Raw genomic sequence first — 18,437 nt, forward strand, 5'->3', positions numbered from 1 at the left:
GGTGTCCGTCGCAGCTATCACGTATGATGAAAAAGAAGAAAGAGGATTCAAGCTGGAATCGAACCCGGAAATGCTCTGTTTGTGTCCACTATTCTACCACCGCGCCATGCCAGTGCTTGAAACCCTTCCCGTAAACCACTCCACAGATGCGTCATGTGGAGCGCGGAGTCACGTTAAGAGCTATGCAGATATCGCGTGACAGAATCGTAAAATTGCCCTAGATATCACGTATTGTGAATTGTGCAACGAGTGTGTGGTTTAAAGCTGCCCACCTATAACAAATGCTTCAGCCATAATGCATTATCGTCTTGAGACACTACATGAAGAAATTGTGCAGCTAAGCTGGTGACCATATTGCCATTGAGATGCGTATTGAGTACTTCGCAACGTCCCTTAGGTTCACAAAACGCACTACCGTATTTCGGTAGGAAATGACTACAGTGAGGGGGCTCGTCACATTACGCGCAATACAGGGTGCCCCAGCTAACTCTAGCCAGAGTTTAAACCTACGCCAGCGCAACCTATGACGAAGGCGATCAAATGCATGCTGCTGACTATTGCGTGGCGTAAGTTACACTATTTTTGTTCTGCTTAATTGCTTTACTAGGCAAGATCAAGTAACTAACTTTTGAAGCAACGAAGCTAAGCAAAAATGCCATTGAGAAAGCTGTGTACCAGTTTGCAAAACATCCGAATAAACCATTTCTAAGGCAGGAGTTGCCCATAAAGTACTACCACTGCGCACACTCCCCTTCTTTACCATTAGACCAGATCAAGGTGCTTTATTGGGTGCCCTGCGAGGTGGGTGGTCTCGACCCCCGTATGCTTCGGCCAAGGGTTTCCGGCCCTTCGCGGCTTCCTATCTCGCTGGACGGCCCAGAATTTAGTCGCAATATCTACGCTGGTCTGTCATGTATACCGCTGTGTGTTATGGGCATGAAAGCTGGACTCGGCTGGAATAGGATTTGCAACTTCCGCCATTCAAGATGTTTTTTTTTTCATATAGTTTGGTTGAGCCGGCGGGAATATAAGCCTCTACAGTGTACGCCTCTGTGAAAATATCATGCCAAAGATGCGTTTCGCCATGCGTTCTTTAATAAGCCGCTGAAGATGCTACCGAAAGTTACAATGAAGACGAAATGCCGATGCCGCCCGGAAAGAGCGCTGGAGAAGGCCGCAGTTGTCAATAGAAAGCTGTAGTTGGGCGTCCACAACAGCACAACGGACGCAAGCTGCCATTGAAAATGGCTGGTTGCCTGCATCCGCGGAGCTGGTACGGACGCCCGACTAAAACTGCAATACAACTGCACGTTTACGCTTCCCTTAGACAAATTCCAAAGGAGATTTCACGCCCGTCAGGCTCGCTAATCGCCCACCTTTCCCGAGCGTAATGGTATCTAGCTTTTGGTAGAATCCCTTCTGACACGATTCAGCAGTACGTACTGCCTACGGTTCGTCGCAGTGGAAGTTAGAAGCTCGTGTCCATCTGCTCCGTCAAGTTAAAGATGCAAAGAAAGATGGACCACGAATGCACCTGTGCTTCGGGATTCAAACACGTGACGTCAAAACTTTTCAATTTCTAAGGCGAAAGCATTGTGTGTGTTGCTGCCAGTGACTTTGGCGAAACATGCGCCCTCCCAAATAATCCCGACGCAAGTAAAGAAAAATCAGGGTTTCAGGCGGAATTGAACCGAAGAACTCTGCTTGGCAGTAAGTATTCTTACACAAAAGGCATGACAGCGCTTTGAACCTGCTTCTGGAAAAAGGACCTTATACAATAGCCACGTCGATAAATTTAAAGAACGAAAATCGTGGCTTGACCCTGAATGAAACCCAAGTTCTCTGCGCGGCAGTCTAGTATTATACCACAGTCACGCTTGAAACTGCTTCGGGAAAAGAATATACAGTCGTCATGTCGGGCAAGGAGGTACGTTAACAAATATATTACTGCGTGGCTGAAGGGTAGAATCGCACCACACGTCACATCATGTGAACTGCACAGTGAGTTGGTGGTTGAAAGCTACAAACCCATTATAAAGCACTGAGGCATAAATAATAATCGTCATCAGCCACAGCATCAGCATAGTCCGCAGCTACGTAGCTGCGCCTATTGCCTCAAAGACGCGTACTGGGTACTTCGCAACTGTAATTGGAGAAAGCGCCCTCGGACAGTTTACAACGAATTATTGGTTCGCAGTGTAACATACACAAGTGGGCAGAAATGTGGGTTTCAAGGTTATGGATTCGCCTAGTTGGTACATGTCGCATTGGCTAAAAACGGGGTATAATTTTTGGGGTGCAGGTTTGCGTTTCAAGCATTATTTGATCAGTTGTAAGTGCCAGCCTGTCCCGTCGTGCTATTTTTCTGTGGTTCGTGTTTCCCGCTGGTTTTTGTCCAATTAGAAATGTGGATGCACGCGCCCGGTGCATCGACGTCATATTCGGGGCAGAGGCGGTGGTACTGCGGCGGCGAGCGTCGGAACGTGCCCCTCTTGCGGATCACGAGAAGCCGCAGAAGTACGCCTCTGCTCAAGAGGCTGGTTCCACTGCGCCTACACGAAAACGATGCCGGAAGCAAGGGGATCACGAGTTGCGGAGTCTGAGAAACACAAAGGCGGACAAAAGACTGCACACATTTTGATAAGACATAAAAAACGCCAGGCCCAGCGTGGAAAGCGCAGCACAGTCACAGCAAAAGCTCCAAGAGCGGCATTTCTAGAGCCCGTTATGAGCTCTCTTGTGGCTGCTAATACAAGTACACTAGCAACGTACCCACTACGCCACAAATCATAATTTTTGTGAAGTTGGGAAGCACCCACCACGACATTACTCGTCATTCTGCGGAGAAGCGAGGTACCATATGTAAGGCATTATGCGCACTTTGTTGATGCGACTGTTGATGACGATGAAGAATTATGGCTGAGCCTTTGTAATCGGTGTAACGCCCGGTCGTTATTTAACTCAGCCACCACGCTTTATAACATACGTTAACGTAAGAAAGAGAGAGAGAGAGAGAGAATTAACTTTATTGAGACCATGAGGAAATGGATCATGTTGGCCCTATGGGCTTTTTTCGCAACCAATAGCAGTGCACTCGCGAGGAACCCAATACGCTATAAATCATCATAATTTTTGTGAAGTAGGGAAGCAGCCACTATGCAATTTTTCGTCATTCTGCGGAGAATCGTGGTACGCGCTAAACACCTGTAAGGCATTATGCGCATTTTGTTGATGGTGTGGCTGTTGACTATGAAGAATCATGGCAGGGCCCTTTGTAATGGGTTGGAAGCATTCAACCGTTGCGCAGTTCGCATTGTGTGACGCCTGGTTACAGAATTCGCGTTGTGTGACGACTGGTTGTTATTTTACTCTTCTGTCACACTACATTACATATGTTAATGTAGTTCCTTCACGATATGAAGGCTGTATAGGGTCTTTTTGCAAAGCAGTTTCAAGCGCCGGCATGGCTCTGAGGTAGAATACTGGGCTCCCGCGCAGAGGACCCAGGTTAAAACCCCGTTCCATCCCGAATATTAATTCTTATTTAGTTTTTTTTTTCTTATTTCGCGGGATAGTGGTTATGGACCACGGCGGCGGCGGCCGCGGTGGCGGTGGAGACGGACAGCTACGGCCCTTGTTGTGAACTCATAACAGCTTGTTTATTATACATTATTATATGTTTATTATACATGTTTATTATACATTGATATACGAAGGCTTGTACAATTCCTATTGGTGTTTGACAGCTATAGCACCGCTTGATATGGACAAACCCACGTCGACGCCTGGTACCACATCTCTATCCGAATGACTAACATCCATGAACATGATTAAACCTTTGTGGCAGTAGTTAACATATACCTGGATACAGCATATGGTGAATCTCGCTCAAAGATGGCTTCAACATGGATAAACACTTACTCGACATGCACTCTTTCAAAGCGTCGTCATTTGAGGAGAGAAATTGCAACGTGTGCGCTGTGGGTGTGACAGTGGATGGGTCAGGGGCCAGTGGGTGTGACAGCCCTGCGAGTTTCGCAGAGCTATTTACAGCGAAAGCTGTTATGAGATCACAAGGGCCGTTTTTGGCGCCGTAGTTGTCCGCCGCCGCCGCCGGTGTCCGTAACCACTATCGAGCGAAACAAGAAAAAAAAAACTAAATAAGAAAGAACTTTCGGGGATGGAACGAGGTTCGAACCTGGGCCCTCTGCGTGCGATCCCAGTATTCTACCTCAGAGCCATGCCGGTACAGGCTCTGCGGTAGAATACAGGGACTATACAGACCCTATACAGGCTGCATGCCGGGAAGGAGCCGCATTAACATATGTAATGTAGTGAGGGTAGCACGGTTCTCCGCAGAACGACGAAAAATTGCGTAGTGGCTGCATCCCTGGTGAAAAAAATTACGAAGATTTATAGCGTAGTGGGTTCCTCGCAAGTGCACTTCTATTAGTTGCCAAGGAAGCCGATATGGCTCCCATGATCCATTTCCTCATGGTCTCAATACACTTAATTCCCTCTCTCTCTCTTTCACAATTTAACATATGTTACAAAGCGTGGTGGGAGAGTTAAATAACGAGCGGGCGTCACCCAATGCGACTTACGTAACTATTTGGTCGTCGAAAGCTTCCAACCCATTACAAAGGACTGAGCCATAATTCTTCATCGTCATCAACTGTCGCATCAACAAAGTGCACATAATGCTTTAAAGATGGTACCTCGCTTCTCCGCAGAATGACGAATAATGTCGTGGTGGGTGCTTCACAACTTCAAAAAATTATGATCTGTGGCGTAGTGGGTACGTTGCTAGTGCACTTGTATTACTGGCCAGAAGAGAGTTCATAACAGGTTCTAGAAATGCCGCTCTTCCAGCTTTCGCTGTAACTGTGCTGCGCTTTCCGCGCAGGCCTGGCGTTTTTTAGTATGGATGGATGCTATGACGAGGGTTAGGCTAAAGGCGCTATCTCGTGGTGTAAGGCGTTGACAAAATTACGCCGAATGGGACGGCATTACTTCACATTTCCACTCCCAGACGGCGACACCACCCCGCAAACCAACAGCACTGTCAGATGAAGGTGTGACCGTTGCACAGTGGTTAGAGCGTCCATCGCCTATCGTCGCCGACCGAGAACTCGTGGGTTCATCTCCCGCTTGCGGAACTTTTTAGATTCGAAGCAGCTTTTGCTCTGGGCTGTGTCCGGTGACGGTGGTGGCGTCAGCGCTTCGCTGCGCATGCCACTACTCTCTCTCCCACTCTCCTCCTTTACGCAGGTGTTCGGTCGCCTTCTCTCCTCTCCTCCCCCGCGGCGGACCACGTGGAAGGTGATGATGCGCCAGCGCATACGCGTCCCCTCTCTCTCCTCTCCTACGCTCTCCCCCCGCTCGCGCGCCTCCTTCTCTCCTGCGACTAGTAGGCAGCAGGGACGCCTCCGGCGTCTTGACGTGGCACGAGTGGCCGATGGCCGCCTGTGCTTCTATGGCTCTATACTCTGTTTCACAAGCTGTTGGCAGTGCAGCCAAAGGTAGAGCTCTCTCGTCTAATCAGGGCTGTAGGGGCACAGGAAATAGTCCCTGAAATATTTTAGCAATCCAGTTCTATTTCGAAAGCTACACCCACACAAATTGAAAATATTGTTAGGATGCACTTTTCAAAAGCGTGCAGAGTGTTTGTATCATTAGTGGAATTAAAAGAGAAAGCCCGCATGGCCGCATCTCTGCGGAGGCTTGTTGTGAGGTGGTGATGCGCAGCCTTTCGGAATCATGGCGTCGCCCGAGTTGGTTGTGATTGTGCAAGATGCCTCTCAGGCTGTGCGGCCAGCGAGCCATCCTTCGAATGTGCGCGGTTTTCCCAAGCTGGCGAAGCAAATAGCTTTAAATGTTTTTGAAGGGATTCGCGTCGAGTGCGGGGACAGTGCAAGTGTGGATGCACTTATCAAGAGGACCGCGAAACTGACCCAGGTGAGCGAGCGAACGCTGTATCAGTGGAAAAGGGAGATGGAAGACGCCGGGGAAGTCCTACCACCGAAGAAGCGTTCTTGTGCGAAAGGCCGTGAGCGGAAAAAAAAGCTGGACGATTTTGACTTCAGCGTCTTGCGAAGAGTGCTGCACGGCTTTTTTGAGAAAGGCGAAATTCCAACTATCGCCAAAGTGGTGCAGCGTTTCAAAGAAGACGAGGCGCTACCGACCGTGTCCACAACGATGATGCAGAGTATGCTCAAAAAGCTTGGCTTCAGGTACAAGAAACGCTCACGGAACGCCCTTCTCATAGAAGCGACGCACATTGTCCAGAGTCGCCGCCGGTACATGCGCCAAATAGCGGAGCTGCGACGCCAGGGTAGGGCAATTGTTTTCACCGACTAAACGAGGGTCAACGCTGGTCATACGCGTAGTCGGGTGTGTATAGACGGCAGTGTCCAGAATCCGTACGAAGCCCGTCGATTTGGTTTGTCGACTGGTCTTCGAAACCCCAGTGGCAAAGGAGGTAGACTGATTGTCACGCACTGCGGTAGCGAACATGGTTTCGTTGAAGGCGCAGCGGAAGTCTTCCAAGCTAAAAAAAATCACAGCATGTCCACGTGGTGAATGATGAGGAGTGGGGCGAAGCGAACTCGCGCTGCAGCACGGCGATGGCATTGGCGCGAGCGTGGTCCTTCTTGATGGAAGATATTGTGACTAGATTGTTTGAGAACCACAATCTGTTGCACACACCGCAACTATGGCCGGAACTGTTGTCAAGGAAGTCCCGCTGGAAGCGCGCGTCGGCGCCTTCGGGAAGAGCCTGCCTGATGCGTTTTGCAGCCACTTCACGTGCTCGCACAGCCTCGGGCTCTGCCTGCCGGTACGCGCGCTTTCTCGCCGCTTCACGGTCCTTCACATTTGGAGATCCGATTCGCGCCGCAACCGTGCAGCTTCGCCCTCGCGGGCTCGAACGGCGGGGTCTTCGCGCCGCAGCCGTGCAGCTTGTCGAGCAGCTTCGGCCTCGCGGGCTCGAACGGCGGGGTCTTCTCGCCGCAGCCTTGCAGCTTGTCGAGCAGCTTCGGCCTCGCGGGCTCGAACGGCGGGGTCTTCTCGCCGCAGCCGTGCAGCTTGTCGAGCAGCTTCGCGGGCTCGAACGGCGGAATTTGCTTCGCGGCGTCGACGTGCAGCTTCGGCCTCGCGGGCTCTCACCTCAGGATTCTGTCTGCGAGCGCGCGCTGCCGCCGCCTTCCGTGCCCTCCGTTCCGCAGCCTTGTCTTCCATCTGGCGACTCCGAGCTAAAGAGAAAGCGTGCCAAGAGGGACCCTCATGGCGCGTTACTTCTGAAATGTTGTCTTCGGGTGTCGTCGAAAACACGAGACGTAGTAAAGAAGAAAGAACGCCACACAGGCGAACACGCACGAGAGTGTCACTCGTCAACGTCGTCTTCTTCTAATACTGCATACCAGAACGCGCGCAGTAAAGAAGAAAGAATACCACACAGGCGAACACGCACGAGTCTCACTCGTCAACGTCGTCTTCTTCTTCTAGTGCCTACCAGAACGCGCGCTTCTCACGAGCTAGAGGTGGCTACTACAACGCTACAAACGGAGGATGGACAGATCCACGGCATAAGGAACTGCTACAGTTCTCCAAAATCAAGTAATGCGAAAATTCCCCTCAGTAAAATGGACACTAAAGCTCCAGCTTTAATTCTGGGAGACTTTAAGGCGCCTAGCGTCTTCTGGGGATACTCAAAAGATTCTCCTAAAGGGAAGCAACTCAAGGAAGCTTTGGAAGACGCCGGTTTTACTCTTCTTAACACGCCAGACCAGTACACAAGGATCGGTGGCGCGAAGCAGAATAATACATCGCCGGACCTCATGTGGGTTAGGCACCTACCACAAGGTACTCACTGGGACATATGGCCCGACAATATTGGCAGTGACCACTTACCAATTGTGATTGCCTGGGGCAGGATTTTTTCTCAGGCAAAGGAGGGTTCATTCATTGACTGGGACAAGTACCGGTCTTATATGGACGGATGCCCAGAAACAGCGACCCTTAACGAACTTACAGAACATATACGACAAGCGACACGGAAGACAAGCAAAACCTACAAGAAAGCACCTCGAAAGCCTGCGCCCGACAAGCACCTTCTTAACTTATGGGAGGGACGCATAGCTGCTTTGCATGCATACAGGGCAGAAAAAAATCACAGCATATCCACGGAGTGAATGACGATGAGTGGGCGAAGCTGCGGAGGTTCATCGGTAAACCGTGAATCTTCCGTGAATTCTGCCCAGTACATCATCACCGACGTGAGATCGGGCGCGTTTATACTAAAGGTTCGATGAGTTATGACGACTTGCAGCGCACTTTAATTTTACATGTACGCGGTGAATTTTCATTGTTTAGAAAACCATTGCTTAGAAAACATCTGGCGTCTTTCGTTAAGCAGCTGGCGTCTTTTCGTTTTGCTTTAGAAACATCTGGCGTTCTTTCGTTTTGCTTTTACAAAACATCTGGCGTCTTTTGTTGGTTTATTTCATCAATGGCTGCTAGCAATGGCTGCTAATGGGAATGAGAGACAGAAGAAGTCGGCTTTTAGCTAACGCTGCGAATTTTTTATTGTTCAACAACGCACAGGAAAAATCTCCCACCGGCACCACCTTGCAGGTCAAAGCGTAAGACTGGTTACATACTACGCTACGAGGGACGAACGGGTGCCGCTATAAGGAGCTTCGCCCCTAAAATCAGCTCGTAATCGTCTGAAGCTTAAGTTTCTCACAAGACAAACATCAGTACGCGTGCAAGTTACGTAGGCAGCAGTGGCAGGATTGCTGCAACCAGCTACACGGTCGGATAAATAATCAAAGATTATGGAACATTGTCAAATCATAGGAAGGCCGGGGCAAAACTCGAACAGCCGCTGAAAACCTATGCTTGGCTTCCCACTCATCAGCCCAAGCCACCGCCGATACCTGTGCCAACACATTTTTTCCACAGCCGGCAAGGGATCCGGGGTATCCAAAATGGCCAGAAGACAAGCAAAGCAACGACGTAATGGATGCTCCTTTCACAATCCAAGAACTTATGACAGCACTAAAGGAGTCAAATAGTAAAACAGCTCCGGGTCCCGATATGATCACGTTTAAACAATTACAGTAACTTACAGAAAACCAACTAACCCCCGTTCTTGCCATCATCAATCTATCATGGGAAGACGGCAAAATTCCTACGGAGTGGAAATATTCCAGTGTTATACCACTCCCTAAAGCAAACAAGCCTCCTACAAGTGCCAGTAACCTTCGTCCCATTTCATTAACTTCAGTAATCGGCAAGGTGATGGAGCGAATGGTAAACAAACGCCTCACATGGATGTTGGAAAATGGGGAACACTATCATTGGACCCAAACTGGCTTCAGACCCTACCTATCTACGCAGGACACACTCCGGCGCCTATACGTCGATGTACTAAAGGACCCCTCACCGTATTGGCCGAGCACTATTGTAGGCATTGACGTAAGGAAGGCCTTCGACTCGGTGCCCCATGACACTATACTACGAGAGCTGTCAGAACTACCTGTAGGTAGAAGGCTGTACAATTACGTTCGAAGTTTTCTGCAGAACAGGACCTTTTCTATAAAAATAGGCTCATTTACCAGTGAACCATATTCAAACAAAATCGGAGTTCCGCAAGGGGCTGTTATCTCCCCAACACAGTTCAACATAACAATGCGTCCACTTGCCTATCTTTTAAGTGAAGTGCAGTCCATCTCGGTGAGAATCTATGCAGACGATATTACAATATGGTCTAACGCGCGAGACACGTCTACGCAACAACAGCAACTCCAAAAAGCAATAGATGTTATCACCAATTTCCCTGACAGACAAGGTCTCCAGGTTTCACCAGAAAAGACCGATTTTGTAGTGGTTCTCAAACCCACAAACCACAGAAAGCAGCAATTCATTCGAGATAAAATCCAACTTGCTGTTCGAAACACGAGCATACAACGCAAAGAGCACATTAAGATTCTAGGTATAATATACAAACAAAATGCAAGGTCTACTCAATGGGTAGAAAAAGCGCTGCACACGGCGAAACAGACAATAAGAGTGCTGCGAAAGCTGACAAGCAGTGCCTCGGGCCTATCCGAAGGTCAAATTAAAAGGCTCGCACAAGCGCTGGTCCACTCGAGGTTCCTATATGGGATACCCTTCCTGCCAATGACGCCGACCCAGCTTGACATAATTGAATGCATCAACAAAACGTGCATTCGTATCGCCACAGGGCTACCGAAGTGCGCCAAGCTCGAAGACCTGTACGGAACAGGTCCTCTACTTCCAATAGGCGACTACGTTGAGCCAGCACTGCAAGCCCAAAATGAGCGCCTCAAGTTAATCCGTGCGGGGAGAGCCATCAGAAGCGAACTAAGCCTAAGCAACGAAGACCTACCTCAAATTCTACCCACCATTCCACCATGGGAAGATATTACCGTGACAGACAATCGGCCGCTTCCGAAACATATGAACCAAGCCTCGGACAAACAGAGAAGAGATTAATACGCTCAGCGGCATATTGAGTACCTAAAAACTGTATCTGACGAAGAAGAAATCATCTACACGGATGCCTCGTGCACTCTAGAAGGGCACAACACTGGGGCATTTTCGAACCTGAGAACAGGGGAAGCATCCTCATTCTCTATTACGCATTCTTGCTTGCTACCCGAAGCCGCCGAAGGGCACGCTATTTCGGAAGCTCTAGCCCACTACACTCAAACAGAATCATCGCCAAAAGCTATTCACATCTTCAAAGACTCGCAGCAAGTGATTCGAACGCTCCAAACTCGAAGCTACCAAAATACGCCAGGCACATCCTCAACTATGCCGCCCAACTTCAAGAACGATCCATCCGGGTAAGGATTCATTGGATTCCTGGGCACACCAATATGCCGGGGAACGAGCTAGTTCATCACCGAGCCTTGCAGCATCAAAGTAAGGAACAACTCGGGGATGCCAGCTCGAAGCAGACCGCAACGTTAATCCAAGAGGACACCCATGAAGCCAACTACCGAGCAAAATTCCAGCGCCGGCGAAAGTTAAGGGCTAAATTAGAAGAAGCTACAAAACACGACGCCCCGCCACCAAGATCCACCCGCCCCTACGAGGTCATACTCAGAAGACTACAAACACGAAGCTTCGCAACAATCCCAGTAATTCACAAGATGTACCCGACTAAATGCCCTGTCGCCAACTGCGACCACTGCCAAGCCCCAGCAACCACGGCGCATATCCTCTGGGAATGCCCAATTCATGAATCAAGCCGAGCTGCTTTCATAAAAAGAGCCCAACGTACGCTGCCCCACCTACAGCAAGACATGGAGGAAACCACCCACTGGATACTCGAAGATCCACTCATCAGAGCCAGGCTGAATATAGGGTGCAATGACTTGCGCAAGACGGCCATCCCCTGCCCAGCAATAACAAGCACTACAAGATCACCAGTTTGACAAAATCACCTTTTTATCTTTTTTTTACTCTGTTTTCTTTCCCATTTTTTTTACACCATGGTGCTGAAGCCAACAAGCGAGAGCACTTTGTATATATTCCAATAAAGTATTCAATCAATCAATCGCCCCTAAAAAGCTCAGGTGACTACCACGAAGAAATGAACGGGGACCACTACGAAAAGTGGTTCTCCCAGAAGCTGCTTCCACTACTACCACCTCGCAGTGTTATAGTCCCGGATAACGCACCTTATCATTCTGTGAAGCAGGAAAAAGTGCCGCGTATGAGTAGCCTAAAAAAGACATACAGGCGGCTTTCCGAAAAAGGTGTTCCGTGGAGCAGTGACATGGTGAAGGCGGAGCTCATGAAGCTTGTCGACAACGCACACGCAAGTGGGGACCGATACCGTGTGGACTGCATCGCTGAGGCTGCTGGCCACCTCGTTGCGCGCCTACCTCCCTACCGCGGCAAGCTTAACCCCATAGAGCTTGTTTGGAGTGACATGAAGGGCTTCGTAGCAGCGGCAAACAAGACGTTTAAGCTTCAAGACGTTCACACTCTACTGTGGCAAGGAATTAGGCAATTAACCGCTGAGAAGTGGAAGAGATATGCGGAGCACGTCATCGCTCAGGAAGATGTAATGAGTCAACTGGACCACTTCATCGATGATGTTGTTGACACTAATGCAGCTGTCGTAATCACCCTGGAGGACGAAACAATGAGCAGTTCAGACTTCAATTGTGATGAGGACCATGACATGCAAGCTCTTGTAACAAGCTCACGTCTATCATTACATGTGTGCGTAGAGGTCAGGATCATTGAGTACTATCGTAGTGAGAGTAGCCAAAATGAAAACACAGAACTGTCTGCTATTATGACAAGGAATCAAGGAAGTCACACTGAGAAGTGAAAATAAAGCTTCAGATTGATTGATTCAATCATTCGTTCGTTAAGTGATTCAGTGAGTGCAGTAACTATTCTTACACACGGTGCATAAACAATTAAAAACATCTAACGCCCCAAGAATTCATACGAACCGGGTGACGATAAATAGAGAAGGTCGGGCCAGTTTCATTGCAACGCTGGTCGTCCCGTCCGTAAATGAGCAAAAGAGATGAAAACAGATCAAAAAGGTACCAAGCGCCATGTGCTACAAAAATTAAAAGATAATTATTATAGTACAGCTACTTCCATACAGACGGGGCCACCGGTTGAATTAACGGACGCGACATCCGCGTAAGAACACACTTATGAAGTGTGCTCTGTCATGATTGGCTGAGAGCACCCGTACCTTCCACAACGCTGCCAACAAGTTGTGAAACGGAGTATAGACGCGGGGCGCTCGTGCTCTTCTTCCCTCGCTGAAGAATCCCACGACGACACCAATGGCATGGACTGCAGAGACGCAGGCGCACATGATCTTGCGACTTTAAGGGAGTCGAATACCTTTGACGCCGGAAGTTCCACGCAGCGGGAGCTGGGTGGACACTGGAACACCCTTGTTGAAGACAGTGCTGATTCTACGCCAGTGGAAGGCACAGGCTCGAGAACGCAAGAAAAAAAAGTTACACCATATTCCGCTCAAGCGAACCATCTCCCCGCTGCTTCGCATCAACACATGGTTCCCTTTAGCCGGAGGTGGTGTAATTGTTTCTTCTAGTTTTTTTTTGCCATTTGATCGTGTGCATTGCGCTGACATTTTTTCATGATGGAAATACGTCATGTCTTCGTGGACCCCGGCATAAAATACTTTCGTGTTAAAAATATATAAAGAGCAAGAAAGAGAATGAAATAAAGGAAGAAAGAAACAGGAAAATCAGCCCAGCACCGCGGTTCCCTCAGGCTTGGCACCACTAGCAAGAAGCTGCCTTACGTTTTTTTTTTCTCCCTGCATTCTCCGAGGTACTATTGCTACGGCGCGGGCAACGCACCGTGTCTTCATGGACCTGTTTTCTGCTCTCTATAATATGTGCCTGACGTCCACTATCTCAGCGATCATTTCTGACAGAAACGGCCTGACAGCAGTTAATTTGCGTCGTCGGCTTGCAAGACAGCGTTGGCGTCAGTAAATTCCTGACGGATCCTAACATGACATACCTTCGTGTTAAAAAAGACTCATCGTGACATGATTGCCTCTTCTTTGGTGTCAATATTTTCCTGCTAATGTAATCCAAAGCGCTATCTAAGTAGACTGTTGGCTTTCTCGTTGTCTTTGTGATGGAAGATGACCCATCTGGTGAGGCTTCTTATTACGTGATTTTGACAAGGGTTGCAGAATCCCGTAAGTGCGGATCGCTGCAATCCGCACAATATTTCCATTGGTTCTTTTTTACTTTAATTTTACACAGTGTAAGTCACGTGATAAGCCAATCGAAAAAAATTTCTCCAAGCGGAGTTGTGAGGGAAAGTCTTATGCACATGTATAGGTACTAACGTATCTGTCATGGACACCATCTTCGGTGTAGTCACGAAGCAGAACTCTTGGCGCCAGGACGGATGCTCTTTCCAATTCCAGTGAATGTTCCTTATTAAAAACAACGACTTTCCTTTGGATGTCTTCTCGATATTCATACACGACGGGATAAACTGTGACGCTGTCACCACTTGGTTGTTTCTGGTCGCTGACAGCTGGAAATAAAGGCAGAGCAGAACAGTGAATTTCGTTTACGAGAAATGCGTCTAAAATTCAAGTTCTGAAGAATTTCAAAACACTCCTAATTTTAAAAACCCCAGAACATTTTTCAGCAGCAGTGATTACTAGCCATTGTTTAAGGTGCGGGACTAGAGTACCCTTACCTGTCTCCATCTAAATTTATTCCTCCTCCAGGACATTTCAAGAATTTTTGAGTGCAGCATTAACAGAAAGTCAGCTATATCCAGTAGTGAATACCAAATTATTTTCGTCGTAGATGCTATAACAACTTTTCAGCACAATTTACCTTAAGTATGGAATATGCGTACCTTTCAATTTAAGCTACAATTCCGAACTCACGAACACTGGCAATGGCATCCACAGTATTGTTATTATCAACGCTATTAGGATTTCCAAGCTGTCGGACGTGCCTGGAATTCGCTGTGCTGATTTCACTCATGACTCATGGCTCAGGACCCCATACAAAGGGAACATCATCTTTTGTCAGACGGGTCAGAGGTTCGGCTATGTTTGAAAAATTTTGCACAAAACGTCGGTAGTATGCGCAGAGGCCTAAAAATCGACGCACGTCACGTTTGTTGGCAGGTGGTGGGAATGCAGCGACAGCCAATGTCTTTTCTGGGTCCGGCCGAATACCATCGTGGCTAACAAGGTGGCCGAGGAACTTTAGTTCATCGTAACCAAAATGGCATTTCTCTGGTTTCAGTGATAGGCCTGCCGTACGGATTGCGACAAAGACAGATCGGAACCGCTGCAAGTGCTGCTCAAACGTTTGTGAAAAGATAACAACGTCGTCTAAGTTCCCACTTAAGACCTGACAGTACTGTATCCATCATTCTTTGGAATGTAGCGGGAGCAGAACACAGGCCGAATGGCAGCACTTTAAATTCGTACAGACCATCAGGAGTTATGAAGGCTGTCTTTTCGTGGTCGCGTTCATCGACTTCGATCTGCCAGTAGCCGCTTCGTAAATCCATGGAGGAGAAATATCGTGCATGTCGAAGGCGATCCAGTGAGTCGTCGATGCGTGGAAGAGGGTAAATGTCTTTCTTCGTCACTTTTTTGAGCTTCCGGTAATCGACGCAAAATCGAAGAGTGCCGTCCTTCTTCTTTACCAGTACGACGGGGGACGCCCATGGACTGGTCGAGGGTTGGATTACGTCGTCGTCGAGCATCTGCTTCACCTGAGAACGTATAACCTCTTGTTCCTTTTGTGACACTCGGTAGGCGTGCTGGCGTACTGGTCGTTCAGCAGGGTTCGTTATAATGCGGTGCTTCATGGTCGGGGTTTGCTTTATTTTGGATGTAGACGCAAAACAGTCACTACACATGTGTAGCATACAGCGGATTTGCTCCTTCTGCGCGCATGACAGCTTCGGATTGACATCGACTGTATTGGCCACCGAGGTGTCACCTTTGACGGCTGCGGAAATCGGAGCAATCGTTGAACATGCTTCATCGTCAATTGCTTCGAAGTGAGCGACGGCCGTCCGCTTGGCCAAATGTTGGTATTCGCCGCTGAAATTCGTAAGCAAGAGCTCAGTCATCACACGTTGGATTTGGATTATGCCGCGGGCAACGCAGATTTGCCGAGCCAAGAGCACCGACAGGTTTGCTTCGGCGATACCGCTACTGCCATGATCTGTGTCGCTCTGTACAGTCACGAACATACTGGTTCGCGGCGGAAGTGTGACGGCGTCGTCGACAATGCGAAGCGCTGTCCTCTGCACAATGGTATCCCTTGGTTTCGGGACATGGCCGTCCGCAAACGTTATGAGTAAGTCTCGAAGATCAATAACAGCTCCGTGCTCGCGGAGAAAATCCATGCCAAGGATAACTTTCCGGGAACATTCGCGCAACACGATGAACGAAGCGATGAATGTCGACTCACGGATTTGCAGCCTGACGGTGCATCTCCCGATCGGTGTCCAGAGGTGACCTCCTGCTGTCCGGAGGTTTGGTCCATGCCCCCAAGGAGTCGTAACCTTCCTTAGTTGAGCAACGAGTTCAGCGCTGATAACAGAATAATCGGCGCCAGTGTCGACCAGAGCAGTTACTGGATGGTTGTCTATAAGAATGGAAATGTCAGCAGAAACGCGTTTGTCGTCGATGGGGGGTGTCGTCGTATGTCGGCGGACGAGTCGGAGGAGGATGTTTTAACGATCGTGCAGCAGCGGTCCCACCCCCGGAGGCCGCTGCTCCTAGTTTCCCCGGCGTGGGCTAGGGGACCTAGGCGATCGTCCCGCAACAACGTCGGCGAAGGTGGAGTGTTGACCCGGGGATGTAGAACGTCGAGGAGACGGAGAGCGGGATTGGCGTCGCTGAAGACCTGGCGACAGATGGCTTGCCAAGTACTCGGCAATAGCGCGGGGCCGTTCACCATCACGGGGTCGACGAGCATCTGGCCGAAAGCCAGGGAGGCCCATGTGTCGGTACGAACACTCCGGTACAAGTGTCCTGGCTCACCACAATGGTAGCAAAGGGGCCGATTGTCGGGGGCGCGCCACACACTAGATTTCCGCACATTAAGTCGCGGGTTCTGGTCATGCGGCGGGCCCGAGAAGTACTGCGGCGTCTGCAAGGTCGAAGGTCGGGGGGAATAGCTGACAGCCGGCGCAGGAGTGCGCAAAGCTTCCGCGTACGTTAGGAGAGGAGCTTCGGCTGGAGGCGCCACCAACGGTTGTAACAGCTGCCGTACCTCTTCGCGGACTACGTCCGTTAGAGCAGCCACTTGGGGCTGGTGAGACACTGTGCGAAACTTTTGCAGCTCCTCGCGTACGATGCTGCGCACTAGCTCCGCGAGGTCCCTGATGGTCGCGACGTCCGGTGTTGCCAAAGCCGATGACAAACATGAAAGGTTGTTCGGCCGCTCATACTGAGAAGACCGCTGTCTTAGCATTCGCTCCATCGTTGTGGCTTCACGGAGGAATTCCGCCACAGTAGCTGGTGGGTTGCGCACAAGTCCTGCAAACAGCTGCTCTTTTACGCCCCGCATCAGGAAGCGTACCTTCTTGTCTTCTGCCATTGCGGGATCAGCTCGCCGGAACAGCCGAGACATCTCCTCAACGAACATGGCAACGCTTTCGTTTGGTCTTTGATTCCTGGAATTGAGGAGACGTTCTGCTTGCTCTTTCCGGTCGGGACTTCCATACGTGTTCCGCAGCTGAGTACAAAACTCCGGCCAGGTTGTCAAAGCAGCTTCATGGTTCTCAAACCAAATGCGCGCCGAATCGTCCAGATAGAAGTAAACATACCGGAGCTTCCGATGCTCGTCCCATTCGTTGGCGACGGCGACTGGATCGTATTGGTCCAGCCAGTCTTCAACGTCTTCGTATGCGTCCCCATGGAAGGGTTTTGGGGTTCGCAGGGCGTTGAAAGGCCATGGGGCAGACGGGGCCATGGTCTGTTCCGTCTGGCTTGCCGTTGTCGCGCTTGCCATGCTTCTAGAGCGTTCTGGAAGAGGGCCGAATTGGGGTGGTAGGCCTAATTGCCGCCGACTACGCCGAAGGTCAGCTGGTTCTTCCGAGGCGTCGCTGTTGGTGTCGGGACCTTCCTGGTGGTCGCAGTGCATAGACTGCTACCCCGCACCTCCACCAGTAATGTCACGTGATGCTGTAACGGGAACCTGTAACTAGCAGTACAGCAGAACGTCAGGCTGGTCCGATCACTGGCACAACGACCTCATCGTCTTTTCCACGAGCTCGTCCTCATCATCTTTTCGACAGCGGCACATACAAGCCTGCCAAGAACAGTGCTAGGCGATCTTTACTCGTGGGAATATGAATCCATGCGTGGTTTCAGGAACACGAGAAATAATCTACACGACGCCTTTTCCTTGTGGAAATGGTAATTTTCTAGCCCTCATTATACCACCACTGCACGGCCAGTTTTCCTCCGCGATGAGCTGGCCCGGCTTGTAAAGAAAGAGGTTTAAAAGTGGCGCAGGTCAATCACACTGCGAGCGCCTTCGGTGGCGCTACGTTTCTGTCGTACCACGCGGAAGAAACATCCAGCGATGGCAAGTACTTCGCGGTATATCAACATCTGACAAAAGTAAGTATAACGCCCCACCGCGTACCCCCATGCCCGGAATACACAATCTCGGTTCGGATGAACGTCATCACTCGGCTTTAGTCACTTGCGCCCAGTGACGCCGAATAAAAAAAGTCACAGTTTCTCCGCAAGGGCGAAGCAATGAATGCGACAGCAACAAACTAATGCTATACGAAGTGAGGCTCTCAGTTTGAACAGCGCTCATGTTGCAAAGGCGGCCGAAGCAGCGAAGGAAACTAGCGTGCTTCAAGTGTCGAGCTGTGAC

The 18,437-nt window shown here is 49.7% G+C and overlaps 1 protein-coding gene across 1 annotated transcript in view; it reads right to left on the minus strand.

Moving 5' to 3' along the window:
- Positions 1-18,437, minus strand: part of LOC119391873 (uncharacterized) — a 149,374-nt gene that overhangs the window by 94,056 nt on the left and 36,881 nt on the right. Inside the window, exon 2 of the mRNA XM_037659524.1 lies at positions 13,901-14,094. Coding sequence (XP_037515452.1) covers positions 13,901-14,094 — 194 coding nt within the window. The remainder of the gene's footprint in view (positions 1-13,900; positions 14,095-18,437) is intronic.

Source organism: Rhipicephalus sanguineus, chromosome 4 (assembly GCF_013339695.2).
Source record: "Rhipicephalus sanguineus isolate Rsan-2018 chromosome 4, BIME_Rsan_1.4, whole genome shotgun sequence".
Classification (NCBI taxonomy): Eukaryota; Metazoa; Arthropoda; class Arachnida; order Ixodida; family Ixodidae; genus Rhipicephalus; species Rhipicephalus sanguineus.